The sequence below is a fragment of the Coenobita brevimanus genome, chromosome 106 (genome assembly GCF_032717465.1).
Source record: "Coenobita brevimanus isolate Jiangsu-jjx chromosome 106, ASM3271746v2, whole genome shotgun sequence".
Classification (NCBI taxonomy): domain Eukaryota; kingdom Metazoa; phylum Arthropoda; class Malacostraca; order Decapoda; family Coenobitidae; genus Coenobita; species Coenobita brevimanus.
The window spans coordinates 11,305,822-11,325,821 of NC_137059.1; the positions used below are offsets into that span (position 1 = coordinate 11,305,822).

Genomic DNA, 20,000 nt, shown 5'->3' on the forward strand with positions numbered 1-20,000 from the left:
CCCCGCACCCAGCTTGGTCTAGTTACGTCATCATCCCCGCTGCCCTCACTATTCCCTCTATATTTCGCTCAGCCGATATTCCTTCCTCCCTCCTCCCGCCGGAATATTAAACCTGTTATTCTCTCCTACGTGCAGGACAGACGAGGCCTTATAGAATTTCAAGGACTGGACGTTTTCAATTCCCAGGATGCACTAGGGCGAGAAGGTATTTCTGTGCCGTGCTTAGAGCCAAGTCGCACGGCAGTTGTATCGGACACGTGAGCGGCTATGCACGTGTCCCCTCCTCTCTCCCCTTCCTCCCTCCCCTTTCCCCTCCTTCCCTCCCCTCCCCTGCGTCTCTCCCCTCCCCTCAACTGTGCTAACGGTCTCTATAGGGGAGGAAAAGAGGGAGTGGGTGCGGCGAGGAAGAAAGAATTAAAGATAAGGAGAGGAGCAGGGAGTAGAGCAAGGAGGGAAGACACATGGGGAGGAAGGTAAATATGGAGGGGAGGGAGAAAGGTAGGCAAATATGAAGAGAAGGAGGAAAGAAACGTAGTCAAGGAGGAAGGTGTCGGATGTTACGTAAGCGAAATGGTCAAGAGGAAAGTGGGAGAGAGATCTGGGGTGCTTAGGTAATGGAGGGGAGGAGAAGGGCGGGGCGAGAATGTGGGGGAGGGGGGAGAAGGAGAGAAATCGGGGTAAGGCGAGGGGAAGTTGGGGAAGAGGAGGGGATGTTAGGAGAGAGAGAGAGAGAGAGAAGGGGATGTTAGGAGGACGAGAGGAAGAAAAGGATGTGAGTGCGATATGGGATGGAGAGAGAGAGAGAGAGAGAGAGAGAGAGAGAGAGAGAGGTAATAACTATGCCTATGTCCTAAATCCCCCCCCCCAAAAAAAAAAGTTGATTTGGTTGCAAGGTAAGCAATTGCAACTGGTTAACCTAGATTGCACCCCGCTCCCCCCATCCTGACCTTCAGCACACGTGACCTTTGCCGCGCCACTACCAGGTCACGTTTCTCTCTCTCTCTCTCTCTCTCTCTCTCATACCACCCCCCGCATCTCCTCTCCCTCCGATTTCTTTTCCTCTCTCTCTCACACGCACATACACATACCTGCTTTGACCTGAGAGAGAGAGAGAGAGAGAGAGAGAGAGAGAGAGAGAGAGAGAGAGAGGAAAAGAAATCGGAGGGAAAGGAATACGGGGGGGGGGGGTTGTGGTAGTGGTGTTTATATAAGCTGGTGTTAGGTTAGTAGGCGACCGTGATTCTTCAACACACTCCCTCATAACACCGGGAATAACACCAGCTTGTAACAAATCCTTCTTTACCTTACGGGGATAATACCAGGTTTTACTAATACAGCCTCATCTTAATACAATTCTATCTATCTATCTATTGCCAGACGCCATAATCCCGTAAGGGGTGGTCATTTGACTTTATTTGTTTTACGGGGAGGGGCACTAACCCTCCACCAATCCACTTGCTGACACGTAAGGAGCACGTATGGTTTGGTTATATGGTTACCACCCAGCGTTGTAAATGGTTTCTTGGCTTATTTATTTTCTTATGGGGATAATACCGACTTTAATTAATCTAGCTTTACCTTATTACTCTTCTACAGACAAAAGTTCGTTTACAATTCCACTGCGTCTACTTAACTTTTTACGCAACAGAGTCCATAAAAAACAAAAAATAGGGCCATTACTTTTCGATGGAGAGAGACTGACAAGGAGAGTATGAGGTGTAGGGGGAGAGAGGGAGGGCAAGGCCAAGGATGAGATGGAGGGATGGAGTGGAGAGGTATATGAGAGAGGGGGGTATGAACTGGAAGCAGAGCAGTGAAAGGGCGGGGGACAGGGTGACGAGGAGGCGATTTGTTTGTGGCCATCCCGGATGGGATTAAGGCGTCTGGCAATAGACAGATAGAAAGACTTATCAATTTACCTTTATAGTACTTATATCCACAATTTATGTTAATGTACAGTCAAAGCAAAAAGTTCGGGTCCTACTCCACTCTGCTGGCATTTTCAGAACCCAATAAACTTACCAGAATATTTCGTACGCGTTTCATATTTCTTCGACTAAAGCTTCATAGTGTCCGAAACTGAACGCTCACACTTATCATTCACACACCCTGGCTTCACCCTGACCTAAATCACCCTACAGGCCATTACATCACCCTCATGTAATATAATAAATCGAGAGAGAGAGAGAGAGAGAGAGAGAGAGAGAGAGAGAAACTTCACATATACAACTTAAACCTAAATAAATGGACATGAGAAAATTAACTCAAGAACATACACCCTCTTCGAAGCCAAAAAATCGTCTGACTAGTAAAAATATGGCCAAAATCGTCTGCTGATAGTAGTATAAGGCCAAAATCGTCTGGCAGTAGGTCAAATAAAGGGCATAAACCCCCTGAAGGTACTACAAACATAAGGCAAAAATCCTCTGGTGTTAATATGAAGCAGAAATCGTCCGGTGGTAGGAATAAGGCCAAAATCGTCCGGTGGTAGGAATGAGGCCAAAATCGTCGTCCGGTGGTAGGAATGAGGCCAAAATCGTCCGGTGGTAGGAATGAGGCCAAAATCGTCCGGTGGTAGGAATGAGGCCAAAATCGTCTGGCTGTAGAGGGGAAATAATGGTTGGGTTATCTCACGCGTAGATAAATGGATGGCGGAAACTTACTGCTGAAATAAACGTGACCCCATTCTCTCTGTCTTCCTTGTTGTCATTCCGTCCCCCCTCCCCCCCTAAGCCCCCACCCCCACTCCTGCCCCCCCTCCTCTCCTTGCCCTTGCCTCATCCCCCTTCCCCCTTCCCCTTCAACCTTGCCTCACGTGAACCCTTACCTACCTTACCCCAATCCTTTCCCTACCATACCTGCATATTACCCTACCCTACCCTATCCCTCCCCTGCCTAGCCCCCTCTAGCCTTGCCCTACATGATTCAGCTCCTACCCAACCCCGACTCTACCTTGCCCTACCCTACCGATCCCCTACCAGCTTCTTGCCCCACCCTACCTCTCCTCTGCCTAACCTTCTCCAACCCTGCCCTACATGATTCAGCCCCGACCTTCATCTCCCCCACCTTGCCCTACCTGCTTCTTATCCTACCCTACCCATCCCTTACCAAGCCTCATTCAGCCTTCCCCTACCTGCATTACCCTACCCTACATATCCCCTACCTCCTAACCCTCCCCTACCAAGCCTGCTTCAGCCTTGCCCTACCTGCTTCTTACCCTACCCTTCCCATCCCTTACCAAGCCTCTTCAGCCTTTCTCTACCTGCATTACCCTACCCTACCTCCTAACCCTCCCTTACCAAGCCTCATTCAGCCTTGCCCTACCTGTTTCTTACCCTACCCTACCCCTCCCGTGCCTAGCCCCCCGTGCAACCTTGTCCTACGTGCTTGCAAGATGTAGCTAACGCACGTACAGGGGTCGCAGTCTGGGTCCCGGTTACATGAGTGGTAGAGAGGGTTATGTAAGGCTGTGGTGGAGGCTGGCTGACTGGCTCGCCCGTGTTCGAACCCTTGATATTTGGCTTCGGATGTGCGGTTACGAAACAGGGAGGGACGGTGGGGGGTTGTTGGGTGGGGGGGGCGATGTTACGTCACTGTGTACTGGTTCGATTTTAGATGTATTGGTGACTTGGTTGACTCGGTGCTTATCTCTCTCTCTCTCTCATATCCCTTCCTGCTTCCTAAATGTTCTCACTTTTCCATTTATCTTTTTCAAGCCTACCCCCGACCCCCCACCTCTCTCTCTCTCTTATCTAGGGGGAACTCAGGTATCCCATTTCATCCCCTCCCGGAAACAGAATATCTTGTTTATGTAAGTCAACACTGATGCTTCCCCTCACACCTCTCCCCTCCCTTACCTCACACCTCTCATTCTACCTCCCCCTCACCCCACAACCTCATTCAACCTCCCCCTCTCCTCTTTCACATCACCCCACTATCTCACACCTCCCCACATCTCCCCAAGCAACTTACCTCTTCGATTTAACCCTCTCTCATTTTCCTCCACTTCTCCCTACCAATCCCCCCCTCTTCCCCTCACTCCTAATCCCCACCAGTCTCCTCTAACACCCCACTCCCTCTACATCCCCACTCATCCCCCTTCTCTACCCTGACATCCTCCCTTCCATCATACCCCAATTCATTCCACCCTCCCCCCAACCACTCATTCCCCTCACCTCTCCAGTCCGTTCACCCCCCTCTCTCCTTTACCCCCTCCCTTCCCCTCTCTTTAAAATACTGTAAATTCCCTCTTAAGTTTCTGGTGCTACTTAAGAAACACCTTAGTTACGGAACAGCGAAGGGAGGGGGGGTGGTCAGAGGGGGCACTAGGTTAGGTCACTTGCTAGGTCAGGTCGGGTCAGGTTAGCAGAGAGAGAGAGAGAGAGAGAGAGAGAGAGACTGGGAAGGCAGGCAGGCAGAGGGGTAGGGGGGGGCAGGATGGATGGGGAGGGAGTGAGATACGATGGGAGGAAGAGAGGAGAGAGAAAGAGAGAGAAGTAGGTACGAAGAGAGGAGCGAGAGAGGTCTGTGAGGCAGGCTGGGTGGGAGTGAGGCAGGTCGGGAGGGGACGAAGCAGGCTGAGACGCAGAGAGGCAGGCAAGGAGGGAGGTAGGTAGGTAGGTAAGTAGGAAGGCAGGGAGGTAGGTGGGTAGGTAGGTAAGTAGGAAGGCAGGAAGGGTAGCAGGCAGAAAGGCAGGTAGGTAGGTAATAGGTAGGAAGGCTGGGAAGGAGGTAAAATTTTGGGAGAGAAGGGAGGATGATGATGCAGAGGGAGAGAGCGAGTACAAAGGAATTCAAGCAGCAACAGACCTACTTGTCCTCCAGGCTGTTTGCTACGAGACTGACTTTGGTATCTTTTCTATGAGTCAAAGGTAAGTGCAGTACAATAAAAAGGCTGATAGGAGGAGAAAGCGGGTAGTGATGGAGGGAGTAAGCCAGGTGCAGGGGGAGAAAGGGGAGGTGAGGCAGGCATGGAGGTGAGTGAGGCAGCTGGAGAGGGGGGAAAGGGAGGTGAGGCAGGTTTAACGTGAGGCAGGGAGGAAGGGAAGTGAGGCAGGTGGGCGAGTCACGTGACCTGCCGCCCACACAGCACAGCACACCACCTGCCTCACTCAGCGTCACCATGGCAACCTCACCTGCCTCAGAATAACCACTAACCTCTTCAATTTTTACATACGCAAGTCGAGGTCAACTCAACCCCAACAACCTCACATCTTAATACGTAACTGCGCAACTGGTTAATCCTCTTCACTATATTAAGCTTAAGTAGGAGGCAGATTAAGCTTTCATTTATCCTTACACAACCAGAGGATAGTCTGAGAGGAGGTAAGAGTAAAAATATATATACTCTGATTAAACGGTGATATTATCCACTGTTACTTTCTTCACCCGGTTCATAGTAATTTCCCTATCGTACACTTGACAACTGTGCACTTATGTAACGAAGGTGTTAGTCTGAGTCATAAATAGCAAGGAATTTATGTAACCAATGTAATTTATGTAACTAGGTACTGATAGTCTGCTGCATAAATTAAGCCAGGTCATACAAACACACTTCTACAACTACCGGTAGATGATATAGTTCCATTGTTATTCTGTTTAAAGCATTTCATTTAATTTTATCCAGTTAAAATTCATATAAGTTGTATTAATCGCCCACGAATAGGTATGATGTATGTTGTATAATGCAGAAGCGATGTAGAGCTATATCATTCAACATTCATCTCAATGCTATGTGGTTAAATAATGGCCATAGCCCCATCAAGTGGCTGTGTTTTATAAGTTGCAAAATGGATGATGTATGCTATTGAGTTTTTATCTATACATGAAGTTGTATAACGGGTGTGGTGATTATTATTATTCATCCACAAGTATGTAGATGCAGTGGTAACGGATGGGGGAGGGGGAATGTGGGAAGGGTGGGGGAGGAGAGGGAGAGGAAGGGGGAAGGTGTTACGTATCACAGTGACGCCGTGGCCAGAGTCGCGCGCACGCCTTCGAACCCTCCCGTTGCATCATACGGCGCTAACATTTTCCCTCCGCGCTTCGTCCCAGTCCGTTTTGCTTCGTCGAGGCGCGCGTTTCAAGTCTCCTTTCAGCTCGGCAGATCGTTTCCATTTCCCCTCTTGTCTGTGTGGTGTTATCGGGCCCCGGGAGCGTGTGTGTGTTGCTCAGTGCTCGGCCACGTAAGGCAGCGACCCTCCACATAAGAGTTTTCAGGAGTATTTTGGCCACGCACCAAAATTCCACAGTTGAGGACAGCAAACGTCGGTGTGGCAGTGATGGTGGTGGTGGTGGTGGTGGGTGTACTAACAACCAGTCCAGTCCGATACTTTGGCGCGCTAGCTACGGGAAGGAGGTGCTTGTAGACTGCTTGCAGAATTCTCCTCCCCTTACCCACTTCAACTTCCTACTTCAACCGACTGCTACCACAACCGACACCGTAAGTTGAAACGGACCCTCGGGGATTGCGTGTTTGTGTGTGTTTTAACCAGTTTAGGCGGTGTTTTGTTCGTGTCCCCCCTCCCCCCATTCTTTTTTTTTCAAAGTTTGCGTTTTTAAAGAGTGCTACGGTTACTAACTGTTATCGGTGATTGGCGTTTGTGTTGCTTTACCTATCGTTGTTCGTGTGTTTGTCGCGAGGCCCCTTGAGTTCAACGATCGTGGCAACAATGCAACTTGATGGTACCTTTGCTTATCGTTATATGGGGGTAATATCGAGTTTGTATTCATTATCTTTGTGGCCATAGGGAGCCGACGAGGAGGAGGAGGAGGAGGAGAGCTGTCGCAACCCAAGGCTTTCGTAACACATCCCTTGGCAACGGCTTCGACCGAGTGTGCAGCGGCTGAGTGACGAACCCCGACCTCCCTCTTTAGTTTTCCCCTTCCGCTTGATCTAGAAGGGAGGTCTCACTAGGCGGAATATCTAAAAATACGTTCAAGCAAAAAGCAACCCAGGGATGGACCCACTTCGTACCCAAACAGAGTGGGGGAGCGGGCGGGGGACCTACCTGGGAGCGTCTTGCAGGCATCCGGACACACATTCGTACCCTAGCATGGGGGAAGGTGGGGTGGCTCGCTGGGGAGGGGGTAGGGAGGCAAGGCGCGGGGTGTGTGTGTGTGTGTGTGTGTGTGTATGTGTGCGTGTACGTGTGGAGCTGTGTATGTGCTCCGCTGTGTACACTCTTACGTCACGCTGCGTACTGGTGGTGTGTTTTTCGGTGGGTGTACGGCGTTGTCTGTGTCCCAGGTGCTGGCAATCAAGCAGGGCCTTGGATAGGACATTATTTCCTTTGTGTGTTGTGCTGCCTTCCTGCCCCACCCTCTCCTCCCCTCTCTCTCCCCATCCCGTCTCCCTATCCCCTCTCCCTAGTCACCCCCCTTACCCTCACCCCCTCTCTCCCTCTTGTATCATCACACTTCCCAATCATCACCCTCTCCACTTCTATTACTTCTATGCCGCTCCCCATCCCCCCCTCCCTATCTCCCCAGCCTTGCGACCTCCCGAACGCTTTTGTGCTTGAGGGGGTCGGGTGGGGTGGGGAGTGGGGGGGGTGGGGGTGGATTCTGCTGCGTCCTCATACTCCCTGCCCTTCCTGGTCCCCCCCCCTACTATAAAACCCTGTACAGGTTCATGGGGGTTGGGGAGCTGGGGGAGAGAGGGGAGTGGGGAGAGGGTGAGAATGGAATAGGAAGAGACGATAATGAAAGGGATGTGGGAGAAAGGAAGGATAGGATGAGTGGGATAAAGGAAGGGGATGGTGGGGAGGGGGACTGAGACAAAAATGAGAGAAGCAAAACAGTTAATGATGAAAAATGACGAGTAAAAGAATAAAGAGACAATTGATAAACAGGGATAGACATGCCCGCGTAAAGATGATGATAGGAGCGGACAAAGGACATGAAAATCGAGTTGGGAGATGAGCAGGTAGAGAGAAAGGGTGGACTTAAAGTGAGGTGAGGTAGGAGGAGGAAAATAGGTAGACAAGGGGGGGGGAAGCGTGGAAGGGGGAGGTAGAGAGGGGGACAAGTTGGAGGGAGGGGTGCCTTCCACACAGCAACAGGCTCCCTCCCTCGCATCGAACCCAGCCCCCCAAAACGGACCCTACCTCACGTTGCTTGCTTTTGCGCCCTTCGTGTCCTGACCTGCCCTTACGTCGGCCTCTGTGTCGGTCCCTGCGTCGCCAGTCCGATCGTAAAGCCCAACGGCGCAGTAACCTTGAGTGGGGGATGGGGAGATGGGGGTGTGGGGAGAGAGGGGGAGGAGTTGGCTGTGCGCGTGTGTAGGGTGAATTTTGCAGCTTGGTGGGGGGATAGGTGCGCCAGTGGGGAATAGGGGGACGGGTGAGTGGTGGGGTGTGCAGGGATAGGTTGAGCGTTTAGCGGATGGTGGGGGTTGGGACGAGGCTAGGTAGCTGACTGACGTGGGTTCTGGGGATGGGTTCAGTAGGTAGAGGTAGAAGGAGGTCATGAACGAGAGGTAGTGGGAGTTGAGGTTTTAGCGAAGTGGTTGCGTGAGTGATGGGTGTGGATTACAGCACCTGTGTTGTTGGGGTGGGCGTGAAGTGGGTGTAATCGGGCAGCTGGGGTAAATGGGGGCGGGGTAAGACAAGTGGTGCCGAGGGGATGGGTGGGGGAGGGTACAGCGGGGTAGAGGACAGGAGAGGAGAAAGAAAGCGGTGGGGAGGGTGTATAACAGTAGGGAGAGAATGAAGTGTGGGTGTTAGGAATGGGGAGAGGAGAATACATTTGGGTAGGGCGAGGGTGCGAAGAGAGCAAAGGGTGGGGGAGGGGGAGAAGAGAGTTCGGGGAGAGGATACATTTGGCCGGGGAGGGAAGAGGGGCGGGCTGGGAGCGACTGCAGGCGGGAAGGGAGAGTGGAAGGGGGCAGGGGGGGTCTGGGGGGCGGGGTCGGTGGCCGCGGACTCATGTAAGCCCGTGGCCCCTCGCTCTCTGCACCGGAAGACAGTACGCCAGCCGGGGGTTTTTACGGCCTGCATGGCGTCGCAGTTTTAGAGGCAGGCGTGGCAACTGCGCCTACGTTGCCGTCTCTCACACCCTCCTTCAGCACCACCCACCTAACCACAATCCCAGAGTTCACCCAGGCGTCTTTCACATCTTGAACACCACACACTCCACCACAATCCCAGTATGTTTGTAGTCTCGTCCTACGTTGCCGTCTTTCACACTTTCAGCACCACCCACCTAACCACAATCCCAGAGTTCATCCAGCCGTCTTTCACATCTTTCCTCAACACCACACACTCCACCACAGCCCCAGCATGTTTGTCTTCTCGTCTCTTCCCGGTATGCGTGCCTGTAACTAGTTAATTGCCCCTTAAACCAGTCCCGCAGTTCATCAGGTCTGTCTCTGTTGCTGTCTTTCCCACCCTCTACACAGTCCCTAGATGTCACCAGGTCTGTCTCTGTTAACCACCTTACATATCCACTCCAAGTTCTCCCTCAACACATACTGCACAATCCCTGAGTCTACCCTGTCTGTGTCCGTTGCTTCCTAGCCACCCTTAGCACAACCCACTCTTAACACACTCCAGCGGTTTATCCAGCTTGTATCTATTGGTGCATCTCCCCCCTGTTTGACTATCTATCTATTGATAAGGCTCTATCTATCTATCTAAGTTCCTGCGTCTATCTATCTGTCTCCTGCATATAAAACAGTCCCAGGGTTCATCCAGTACGCCACCTAGCATCTCTGTTATCACACGTCACCAACTCCCTCGCTCCCTCCCTCACACACTCCACTCCGTCACTCCCTCCCTCCCTCACACACTCCACTCCGTCACTCCCTCCCTCCCTCACACACTCCACTCCGTCACTCCCTCCCTCCCTCACACACTCCACTCCGTCACTCCCTCCCTCCCTCACACACTCCACTCCAAGCCTTGCTCCTTCCCTCCACTCCAAGCCTTGTTCCTTCCCTCCACTCCAAGTCTGCCTTGTCCCCTCACTACACTAAAAACCCCTCTCTCTTTCTTCTTCCCTCCACTCCGAGCGTCTCCTCCTTCCTCACTCCCACTGCAAGCCTCCCTTCCTCCCTCCCTCCACTGCAAGCCTTCCTCCCTCCCTCCACTGCAAGCCTCCCTTCCTCCCTCCCTCCACTGCAAGCCTTCCTCCTCTGTCCATTGCAAGCCTTCCTCCTCCTCCCTCCCTCCACTGCAAGCCTTCCTCCCTCCCTCCACCGCAAGCCTTCCTCCTCTGTCCATTGCAAGCCTTCCTCCTCCTCCCTCCCTCCACTGCAGGCCTTCCTCCCTCCCTCCCTCCACAAAACTCTGCTAGCCTCCTCCACCACACATGTGCTACAGTAACGCAACACACGTATTTCACTGTACTAAACCAGCTGAGAGAGAGAGAGAGAGAGAGAGAGCCTGGTTTAACTTAACGGTAACTAAGGTACCTTACTCTAATTCGACACTTTAAACCTCTTCAATCCGTGGATGTCTTTTATATCGTTTTTGAGACCATCATATTGCAGGGGGGGGGCAACTTCAGCCTGCAGTCTACTGGGTTCACATTTCAGATGAACGTGGAGTTAAATCTACTACTACTACAACAACTACTACTCCTACTACAACTACTACTAACCCTACTACAACTACTACTATTACAACAACAACTCCTATTCCTACTACAACTACTACTACAATGCTAGTTTCGGAAATACATGGAATTTGATTATTATAGTCTTAAATTAACCCTCTAATAGCCTCCCTAAATTAATGTAGTGGTAGTCTGACTGAAATAGACGGCAAGGTAGTGAAGGTAAAAATATAAGATCATACTGCTGACTAACGCAACTTTAACACAGTGTTCGGGCGAGTGACTTTAGCGGAGTCTGCCCTACCGTGGCCATTTTCTAGCGTATGCAGTTTGAGAGAGAGAGAGAGAGAGCAATAATGTGTGTGTGTGTGTGTGTGTGTGTGTTATAGAGAAAGAGAGAGAGAGAGAGAGCAATAATGTGTGTGTGTGTGTGTGTGTGTGTGTGTGTTATAGAGAGAGAGAGAGAGAGCAATAAAGTGTGTGTGTGTGTGTGTGTGTGTGTGTGTGTGTGTGTGTGTGTGTGTGTGTGTGTTTAATGAACTGTGTGCGAGTTGCCATTCAGTTGATACTTACTTTTGGTTCCTAAATTAGTACGTTGCCATGGCAGGGTGGGTGGAGGGTGTAGGGGTGGGGTAGGGGTGTTTGTGGTGGGTGGGGTGGGGTGTAGAAGGTTGTGTTGTGGCGTGGTGGGGTGAGGTGGGGTGCTGAGAGTTGTAGTGTGGTGGGGTGGGGTGTAGAGACCTGTAGTGTGGTGGGGTGGGGTGCGGTAGAGGGGTGGCAGTGATGTGGTGGGTGGGAATTCCTGTAGTGTGGTGAGGGTGGGGATGGCTGCGGTGTGGGGTGGGGTGGGGGTTGTTGCGGTGGTGGGGGTTGTTGCGGTGGTGGTGGGGCCAATGACTGGTCCTCAGAATTCCATTATAAAACCAGTACCTAGCCGGCCCTCCAGTTGCTGTACTCTGCCTCAGCCCCACCCCACCTCACATCATCCTGCATGTACTACACCACACCCCACTACACTACACAACATTACGGTACATAACACCCACTGCACTACACATCATACCCTACTACATAACACTTCACCACATCACACCACACCCCACTACACCACTCCACACTACATATCACCGTGGGGAAATGAGATCAGGATGATGAAAAGATGTCAATGTGTAGAATCAGTTCCATGTAGGCCTGTACTGGCAATACAAATGGGATGTATTTATTAAAGACGATGTATAGGGTATGACTGTGCTGTCTGTTGATGAATATTGATACTGATGTTTATGTCCTCCCCACAGATGCTTAGGCCTGTTTATGTATACTGGATTTTTTTTTTTCTCTCTCTCTCTCAGATGTGCTTTTCAGATATGTACGAGTGTGACCTCTTCTTTTCTAAAAATGATTATGTATATGTCTGTGATGTCTGTATAAGTTAACATTGGTACTAACGAGCGTGTTCTCCCTCTTCCTCAGATGTTCTCCAGCACCGCATCATGGTGGCTGAGACAGTGAAGTCGTACCCGGTCAACTACCCGGCACTGATCCCTCTCTCCCCCTCCGTGGCGGGCCTGGGTGGCTACAACCCCTGCCCCTCCCTGCTCCACCCACCCTACTCACCCGCCCACGTCATGGACCAGAAGCCAGGACAGCCCCAGCCGCCACAGGGCCAGGGCCAGGGTGGACAGATGACAGGACCACACGCGCAGGACACGCCCGTGGGTCTTAGCGCACCTGGACTTAACCTTCCACCAACCATGGACCACCTGACCACACAAATGCGCAAGAAGGATATGTTCACACAGCGCAAACAGAGAGAGTTCATCCCAGACAGCAAGAAGGACGAGTCGTACTGGGACCGCCGCCGCCGCAATAACGAGGCAGCCAAGAGGTCAAGGGAAAAGAGGCGCTTCAACGACATGATTCTGGAGCAGCGGGTGATAGAGCTGTCCAAGGAGAACCACCTGCTGAAGGCACAACTGACGGCCATTAAGGAGAAGTACGGCATCCTGGGGGAGACCCTGATCAACCCGGACCAGGTCCTTTCCTCCCTGCCACAGTCCGACCAAATCCTGGCCATCAACAAACGCACCAAGTTCTCTCAGGCACTCATGACGCTCAGCTCATCACCCTCAGTCACATCTCTGCTCAATCCCAACGCCGAACCCACCTCCCCAGCCCCCTCATACTCCGGACACGGGGACAACAACGGTTCCCCCCAGCATTACCCCCAGTACCCCCCCTCCAACCCCCACATGGACGAGCACGAGCCACAAAACTACGACCCTCCCACGCCTCCCCAGCACTATGCCCCCTCACCAAATGGTTATCACTACGGGCAGTCAGCGTTGAATCTAACCGCCCACACGTCCTCATCGTCCTCGGCCTCGCACTCCCCTCCCTCCCCTGCCACTTCACACATGGACTATTCTCCCAGTGACCCTGAGCTGTGCCGCCGCTCCCCCGAGGCCGGCATGTCTCTGCCACACAAGCTGAGACACAAGAGTCATTTGGGAGACAAGGACGCAGCTCAGTCTCTCCTGGCCTTGCACTCCATTAAGGCCGAACCAGGGGAGCACCACCACGACCCTGCTGAGGACTCTGTGGGGTCGTCGGACGAGAGAGACTCAGGCATCAGCTTCTCGTCCTCCTCTTCCTGCTCTGACTACCACCGAGGGGCCGACATTCCCTCCACTTCCCCCACCAATCACCACCACCAACAGCAACAGCAACAGCCCCAGCAGGAACAGGCGCTCAATATGACCCACTACCACCACCACCAGCCCCAACAGGAGCACCGACAGCCAGACAGCGATGGCGTGGAGTACGAAAACACACACCTCAGATCGGAGCTGGAGAGGCTGGCGACGGAGGTGGCAACGCTCAAGTACATGTTGGTCAGGAGGCCGACGGCGCGCTCAGAGCCAGATTCGGACACTTCCCGCTAACCCCCCTGTGTGTGTACGTGTCCGTGTGCGTGCGGCTGTGACATGGGCGTGTGCGTGTGCGCCTGTGTGTGCCCTGTGTGTGCGTGTGGGCAAAGGAGCGGCGTTGTGTGATATTCAGACACCTCCACACCTCGGACTATGACAACCACTCGCACCCATACCGTCTTGTCTCTGTATCTAAGTTAAATGATTCATAATATTATTGTACAATTTTAAGAAGATTATACCCGTTGTATTTTCTCTTAAAAGCTACACATCCTGTACATACTGTGCCATTAGATAATACATGTTTCTGATCCTCGTAATACACTCTTTCCTTTACCCCTTCCCAATCATCAAAAAAAAGTTGAAGAGATAAATGCCAAGGTATATTTAAAGGGAGAAAACATGAAGTCAAATATATCATCAATAAAAATTAAGTTTGATGTGTAATCAGTCCACACACACACACACACACACACACACACACACACACACAGTTCAATAATTAACCCTCCTACTCAGCTCCGGTCATGAAACAGGGTTGGATACGATAATTACAATCATAACTCGTCCATAAGAATTCCCATAACAAACATTTCAATAGCAACTTAATTTCCACATATACCTAATAAGAAACCATACATCAATCAGAATATATACGGAAACAACCAAAAAGTCAATATATACAAGACCGTAAAATTAAAACACAGAAAAACACAAAACTAGCCAAGCACACACACACACACACACACACACACACACACACACACACACACACACATTCATTCATTCATTCACTCCCACTTGTCACCAGATCTCTTCAGCTTTTTTCATAGACTAAGTGTGATAATACATGAATTAAAGATCCTGTACAATTGCGGACGGAAATATGGAACCACTTTTCGAATAAGCAAACACGAAAGAACTAACCAATATTCAGAGGAGTCTATTGTGGTTCTGGGTTCTTTTGACTAGGGTCTGTGTTAGAAAGCTCCCAAGCATCTTTTCCTGGGCGATTTATTCTTGGATACGTCTGGTTAATATAATTTTTAAAGGTTATACAGAGTATGGCGATATTAAGGTGAAAACAGAGGAGGACAGTAAGGAGTAAAAAGCAAAATAAATCGCTTAGGAAAAGGTGTACAGTAAGGGACGAGAAGACCTGGGTTTCAAGTCACTGTTCACTGTCTCGATTAAGTGGTTCGAATATGACGTCCGCAACTGTACACTGAAATGCTGAAAAGACCTGAAATAAGGCCCTGAGAAAAGGAATATGAGTTTACTGGCACCTGGAAATTAAGGAGAAAAAACTAATCCAATAAAGTATAAAATAAAGAGGGGAAAATAAAGATGTTATTCAGAAACGATGGCGAGAGAGAGAGAGAGAGAGAGAAGATACCAGTGTGGTATATTCAGAAATTACACAAGAGGAAAAGATGATAAGTCTGGCCATGTACGTATTACAGATGTGGTAACTAGGCAACGCGTTGTAGTAGTAGTAGTAGTACTAGTAATAATAATAATAATAATAATAATAATACCACTACTACTACTACAACAACAACAACTAATAATAATAATAATAATAATAACAATAACAATAATGATTCCGATGATAATAATAATGATGCTAATAATAATAATAATAATAATAATAATAATAATAATAATAATAATACCACTACTATTACTACAACAAATAATAATAATAATTATAATAATAATAACAATAATAATGCCGATGATAATAATAAAAATAATAATAATAATAATAATAATAACAACACGCCACCGCCATCCATAAAGATACAATTGCACGTAAAATAATAGTAACAAAAACAAGAGTTCATATGACACCGTCTCCTCTTAAGTATATACCTCCACCCACCACTCCAGTAGTAGTAGTAGTAGTAGTGGTGGTGGTGGTGGTGGTGGTGGTAGTAGTAGCAGTAGTAGTAGTAGTAGTAGTAGTTGTTGTATGGTGGTGGTGGTATTAAAGGAAATTTATTATTCCAAGGGGGTATTAGTAGTAGTAGTAGTAGTAGTAGTAGTTTAATAAAAAAAAATCTGCTATCTCAAGATTTTATTGAGAGAGAGAGAGAGAGAGAGAGTCATCTGGCTTAATAGGCGACGAGACGGAAGGAGACAACGAGAAAAAAGAAAAAAAAAAAACTTGAAGGCCGCACTTGATAAGATGAGTGGACGGTGAAGAAGAGGACTCCGCCATTTGCCTACCAACTACACGGGGACTGTCTGCATCACCCACCTAGAATACGAACCACTCGATGTTACGTCCATGTCCCTAAGAGAGAGAGAGAGAAAGAGAGAGAGAGAGATGAACTGAAGGAAAGACAGCTGAGTAGACAGACGAGAGAGAGAGAGAGAGAGAGAGAGAGAGAGAGAGAGAGAGAGAGAGATGAACTGAAGGACAGACAGCTGAGTAGACAGACGCTATGAGAGGGGGGAGATAAGAGGGGAGGGAGGGAGGGAGCAAGGGAGGAAGGGAGAGAAGAGGATGACATAAGAGAAGGCAAAGGAAGGAGGGAGAGGCTGGAGAGGAGTACAAAGGGGGAGAGAGAGAGAGAGAGAGAGAGAGTAGACAAAGGGACGCTAAGGAGAGGGAGGGAGAGAAGAGAATGACGTAAGAGAAAGGAAGGGGGGTGGGGGAAAGGAGGGGGGATGGGTGGGGGGCGGAGGGGGGGGAGAGAGAGCATCAAGGAAAGGTCGCTGAGAGGCATGACAACACAGTATTATTGGAACGCTTTTAGAAGAACATGAATTATGAGTTGGAATTATAGACACACATAAACACAGACATGAGTAAGGTGTGTGTGTGTGTGTGTGTGTGTGTGTGTGTGTGTGTGTGTGTGTGTGTGTGTGTGTGTGTGTGTGAGAGAGAGAGAGAGAGAGAGAGAGAGAGAATAAGAAGGCAGAAGGGAGAGGCTCAGTGTTACCAAGCTAGAGTCTACTGCACAAACATAATCTCCCTTCCCCTCTCTCCCCCTCCCCTTTCCTCCCTCCCTCTCTCCCTCTCACGCTACCAGCCCACGTGACTCCTCCCCTCCCCTCTCCCCTCCTCCTCTTCCTCCCCAGCAACACGAGGGTGGGGAGAAGGGGAGACAGAAAACCCAGCAAATTTCAATACTGTAGCTGTGGCCTTGCTCAGGATTTTGTTGTGGCTTCCCCGATGATGTTGTGTGTTCCTATTAGGTTTAGCATAGACCCCCCTTCCTTCCCTACCCCCAGCCCGTTTTCGTTCTCGTCCTCCTCCTTCTATCCCCCTTTCCTCCTTTCTTCCTCTAAGTCACGTGCCTATGCAACTTTCAATTCCTTTCCTCCTCTTCTACCTTTCCTTTCCTTCACCCCATCCACTTCTTCCCCTTTCCTTTTTCCTCACCTCCTCCTCTTCTTCCTCTTTCCTCAACTTCTCCACTTCTTCTTCCTCTTCTTTCCTTTCCTTCTCCTCCACTTCTTCCTCTTTCCTTTCCCCCTCTTCCTCTAGGTCACGTGCCTATGCAGCTCTCCCTTCCTCTCCCCCTCCTCATTTTTTTCTTCTTCCTTTTTCACTCCACTCCCTTCTTTGTACTCCCTTTTTACTCCTTCCTCTGCTTTCTTCCTCCTCACCCACACATACCAAGTCACGTGCCAAACCAGCATTCCATCCTCCTCCTCCTCTTTTTCCTCTCCCTCCTCCTCCTCCTCCTCTTTTTCCTCTCCCTCCTCCTCCTCCTCTTCTTCCTCTCCCTCCTCCTCCTCCTCTTCTTCCTCTCCCTCCTCCTCCTCCTCCTCTTCTTCCTCTCCCTCCTCCTCCTCCACTTTTTCTTACTTCTTCCCCCCTTCCCCTTCCTCCTCTTCCATCTTCTCTCTTGCCTCTAACTCTGCTTCCTTTCCCTCCCATCTCTTCCCTTCCCTTCAATCTTCAATAATCTTTTTCTTTGCCTCTTTCTCTCCTTCCTTCCCCTTTCCTTTCTCTTCAATCTTCCTTCCTTTTTCTCTCCACCTCTTCTTCTCCGATGTTTTCTTTCTCCTCTCTATTTCTTCTTTCCACTCTCCTCCCATCCCTCCCACCTCCCTTCCTTCCCTCCTTCCACATCTCTGCTTCCCTTCCTTCCCATTCCCTCATTCCTCCCTCTCCATTCATCTCTCCTCTCCTCCTCCCACTCCCCCCCTCCTCCATCTTACACATTTCCTCTTCCTTCGCAATCACAATTCACTGTACTCTATAACCCCTCTCTCTCTCTCTCTCTCTCTCTCTCTCTCAATCTAGGTCACAGAAAGCATAAATAACCTGGCTGGTAATCCGAACCCCTGCAGCCCAAAGACAATCTCTCTCTCTCTTTTACCTATCTATCTATCGCTCACTTTCGGGTAGACTTCCGGAACTGAAGGGGTTAGATATTCCCTTCACACACACACACACACACACACACACACACACACACACACACACACACCAAAAAAAATGAGTAAAATCGTCGAGTAGGAGAGAGAGAGAGAGAGAGAGAGAGAGAGAGAGAGAGAGAGAGGGGGGGGTACTAAACAAAATCCAACTGACCACTTTAAAATATTGGATGAGACGGAAGCTTTAAAATATCAACATTAATAATTTTCAATGTATCCGCACAAATCTCACTTGAAATAATATAATAATAATAATAATAATAATAATACCCTTCCCATAATATTAAATACATTCTGAATAGTATAGGATTTGATGTTAGACGTAAATGAGATAAATAATAATGCAATGTCTCAGATGTGGAAAGATGGACGGCCTTCGACAACGTATTCTCCTTCATCATCATCATCATCATCATCATCATCATCACCACCACCACAACCACCACCACCACCACCACAACCATTATCATCATCACCATCACCACCACCACCACTATCATCATCATCGTCCCATCATCATCATCATCATCATCATCACCAGCACCACCACCACCACCATCATCATCATCGTCGTCATCATCATCATCATCATCATCACCACCACCACCACCATCATCATCATCATCACCACCACCACCACCATCATTATCATCACAACCACCACCACCACCACCATCATCATCATCATCATCATCATCATCATCATCATCATCACCACCACCACCACCACCATCATCATCACCACCACTACCACCACCATCATCATCATCACCACCACCACCACCCCCACCATCATCATCATCACCACCACCACCACCACCACCACCACCACCACCACCATCATCATCATCATCATCATCATCACCACCACCACCACCACCACCATCATCATCACCATCATCACCACCACCATCACCATCATAATCATCATCACCATCACCACCATCATTATCATCATCACCATCATCATCATCATCATCACCGCAGAACAAAGGCCTCCCCAACCTCTTCCACGACTCCCTTGACTACTATTTATGATCGTATTTTCCCTACTAAGGACTAAATCGAAGCTTGAAATATGTTTGGCAAATACCTGATATGTTATTTATATATTCCAAAGTGTGTGTGTGTGTGTGTGTGTGTGTGTGTGTGTGTGTGTGTGTGTGTGTGTGTGTGTGTGTGTGTGTAGTTATTCTCAGCTTCCCTGTGGGCCAATACTATTTACCTATCCATTGCCAGACGCCTTAATCCCGTAAGGGGTGGCCACAAACAAACCGCCTCCACGTCACCAAAATTGAAGTGGTTAATGAGTCGTTTCGTAAATAAATACACTCCATGGCTTGTACTCTCGTCGGCTGAGAAAGCTCCTTAACACGTTTTCCTTTGCGAATTATTTTTGGATATGGGTGGTTATTATCCTTTTGTACGTCATTTATGCTGTGAACTGCCACGTTGTATTTACTTAAGAGGAGGACAGTAAGGTGTAATAAACTAAATCGCTTAGGAAAAGGTGTTAGGGAGAATACCACCAAAATTGTTTAAAATGTAACTTATGCAGACAATTGCCACACTGGAAGGATTTACTGAACACAGAGAGTAGTAAGGTGTAATAATCAAAATAAGTCGCTTAGGAAAAGGTGTTAGGGAATCCAACTGTCTTATATAACGAGCGTAATGACATATGAACGAGCCAGGCAACACAGCGTAGCAAAAAACGTGATTATGGTGGTGGTGTAACTCCATATAGGGGTTGGGGAGGGTGGGGGTGGTGCTGCCCCCCACCCCCTCTCAGGTCTACGCCTTCTTTCACCCCTACTCTCTCTCTCTCTAGGATCTGTAATTTCTTCAACCTGCATTCTATCCTTTATCGTCATACCGTATTCTCTCCCTCTCTCTCTCTCTCTCTCTCTCTCTCTCATTTATTCCTGTTAATTCCAGACGATTTTTTTCACCGTGGGGGATGTTCCAAACTGGAGGGGTTAAATAAAGCGTCTGTTTTCTCTACATTTACTACCAGCCTCCTCTATGCTGAGTAAAATCGTCCAGAAGCAGTAGGAGGAGTGAAAAATTAACGTAGTAGTAGTAGTAGTAGTTGTTGTGGTGGTGGTGGTGGTA

The 20,000-nt window shown here is 49.3% G+C and overlaps 1 protein-coding gene across 2 annotated transcripts in view; it reads left to right on the plus strand.

Annotated features, from left to right (window-relative positions):
• vri (nuclear factor interleukin-3-regulated vrille) overlaps positions 1-13,799 on the plus strand; it is a 20,171-nt gene extending 6,372 nt beyond the window's left edge. The window contains exons 1-2 of one of the 2 annotated variants that reach the window (XM_080285436.1): positions 6,157-6,442; positions 12,031-13,799. In XM_080285436.1, the coding sequence (XP_080141562.1) occupies positions 12,051-13,502 (1,452 nt within the window). In that variant the 5' untranslated portion in view covers positions 6,157-6,442; positions 12,031-12,050 and the 3' untranslated portion in view covers positions 13,503-13,799. Of the gene's footprint in view, positions 1-6,156; positions 6,443-12,030 lie in introns of those variants that run through there. The other variant, XM_080285435.1, reaches the window with a different exon arrangement.
• The last annotated feature ends 6,201 nt before the right edge of the window (positions 13,800-20,000 follow it).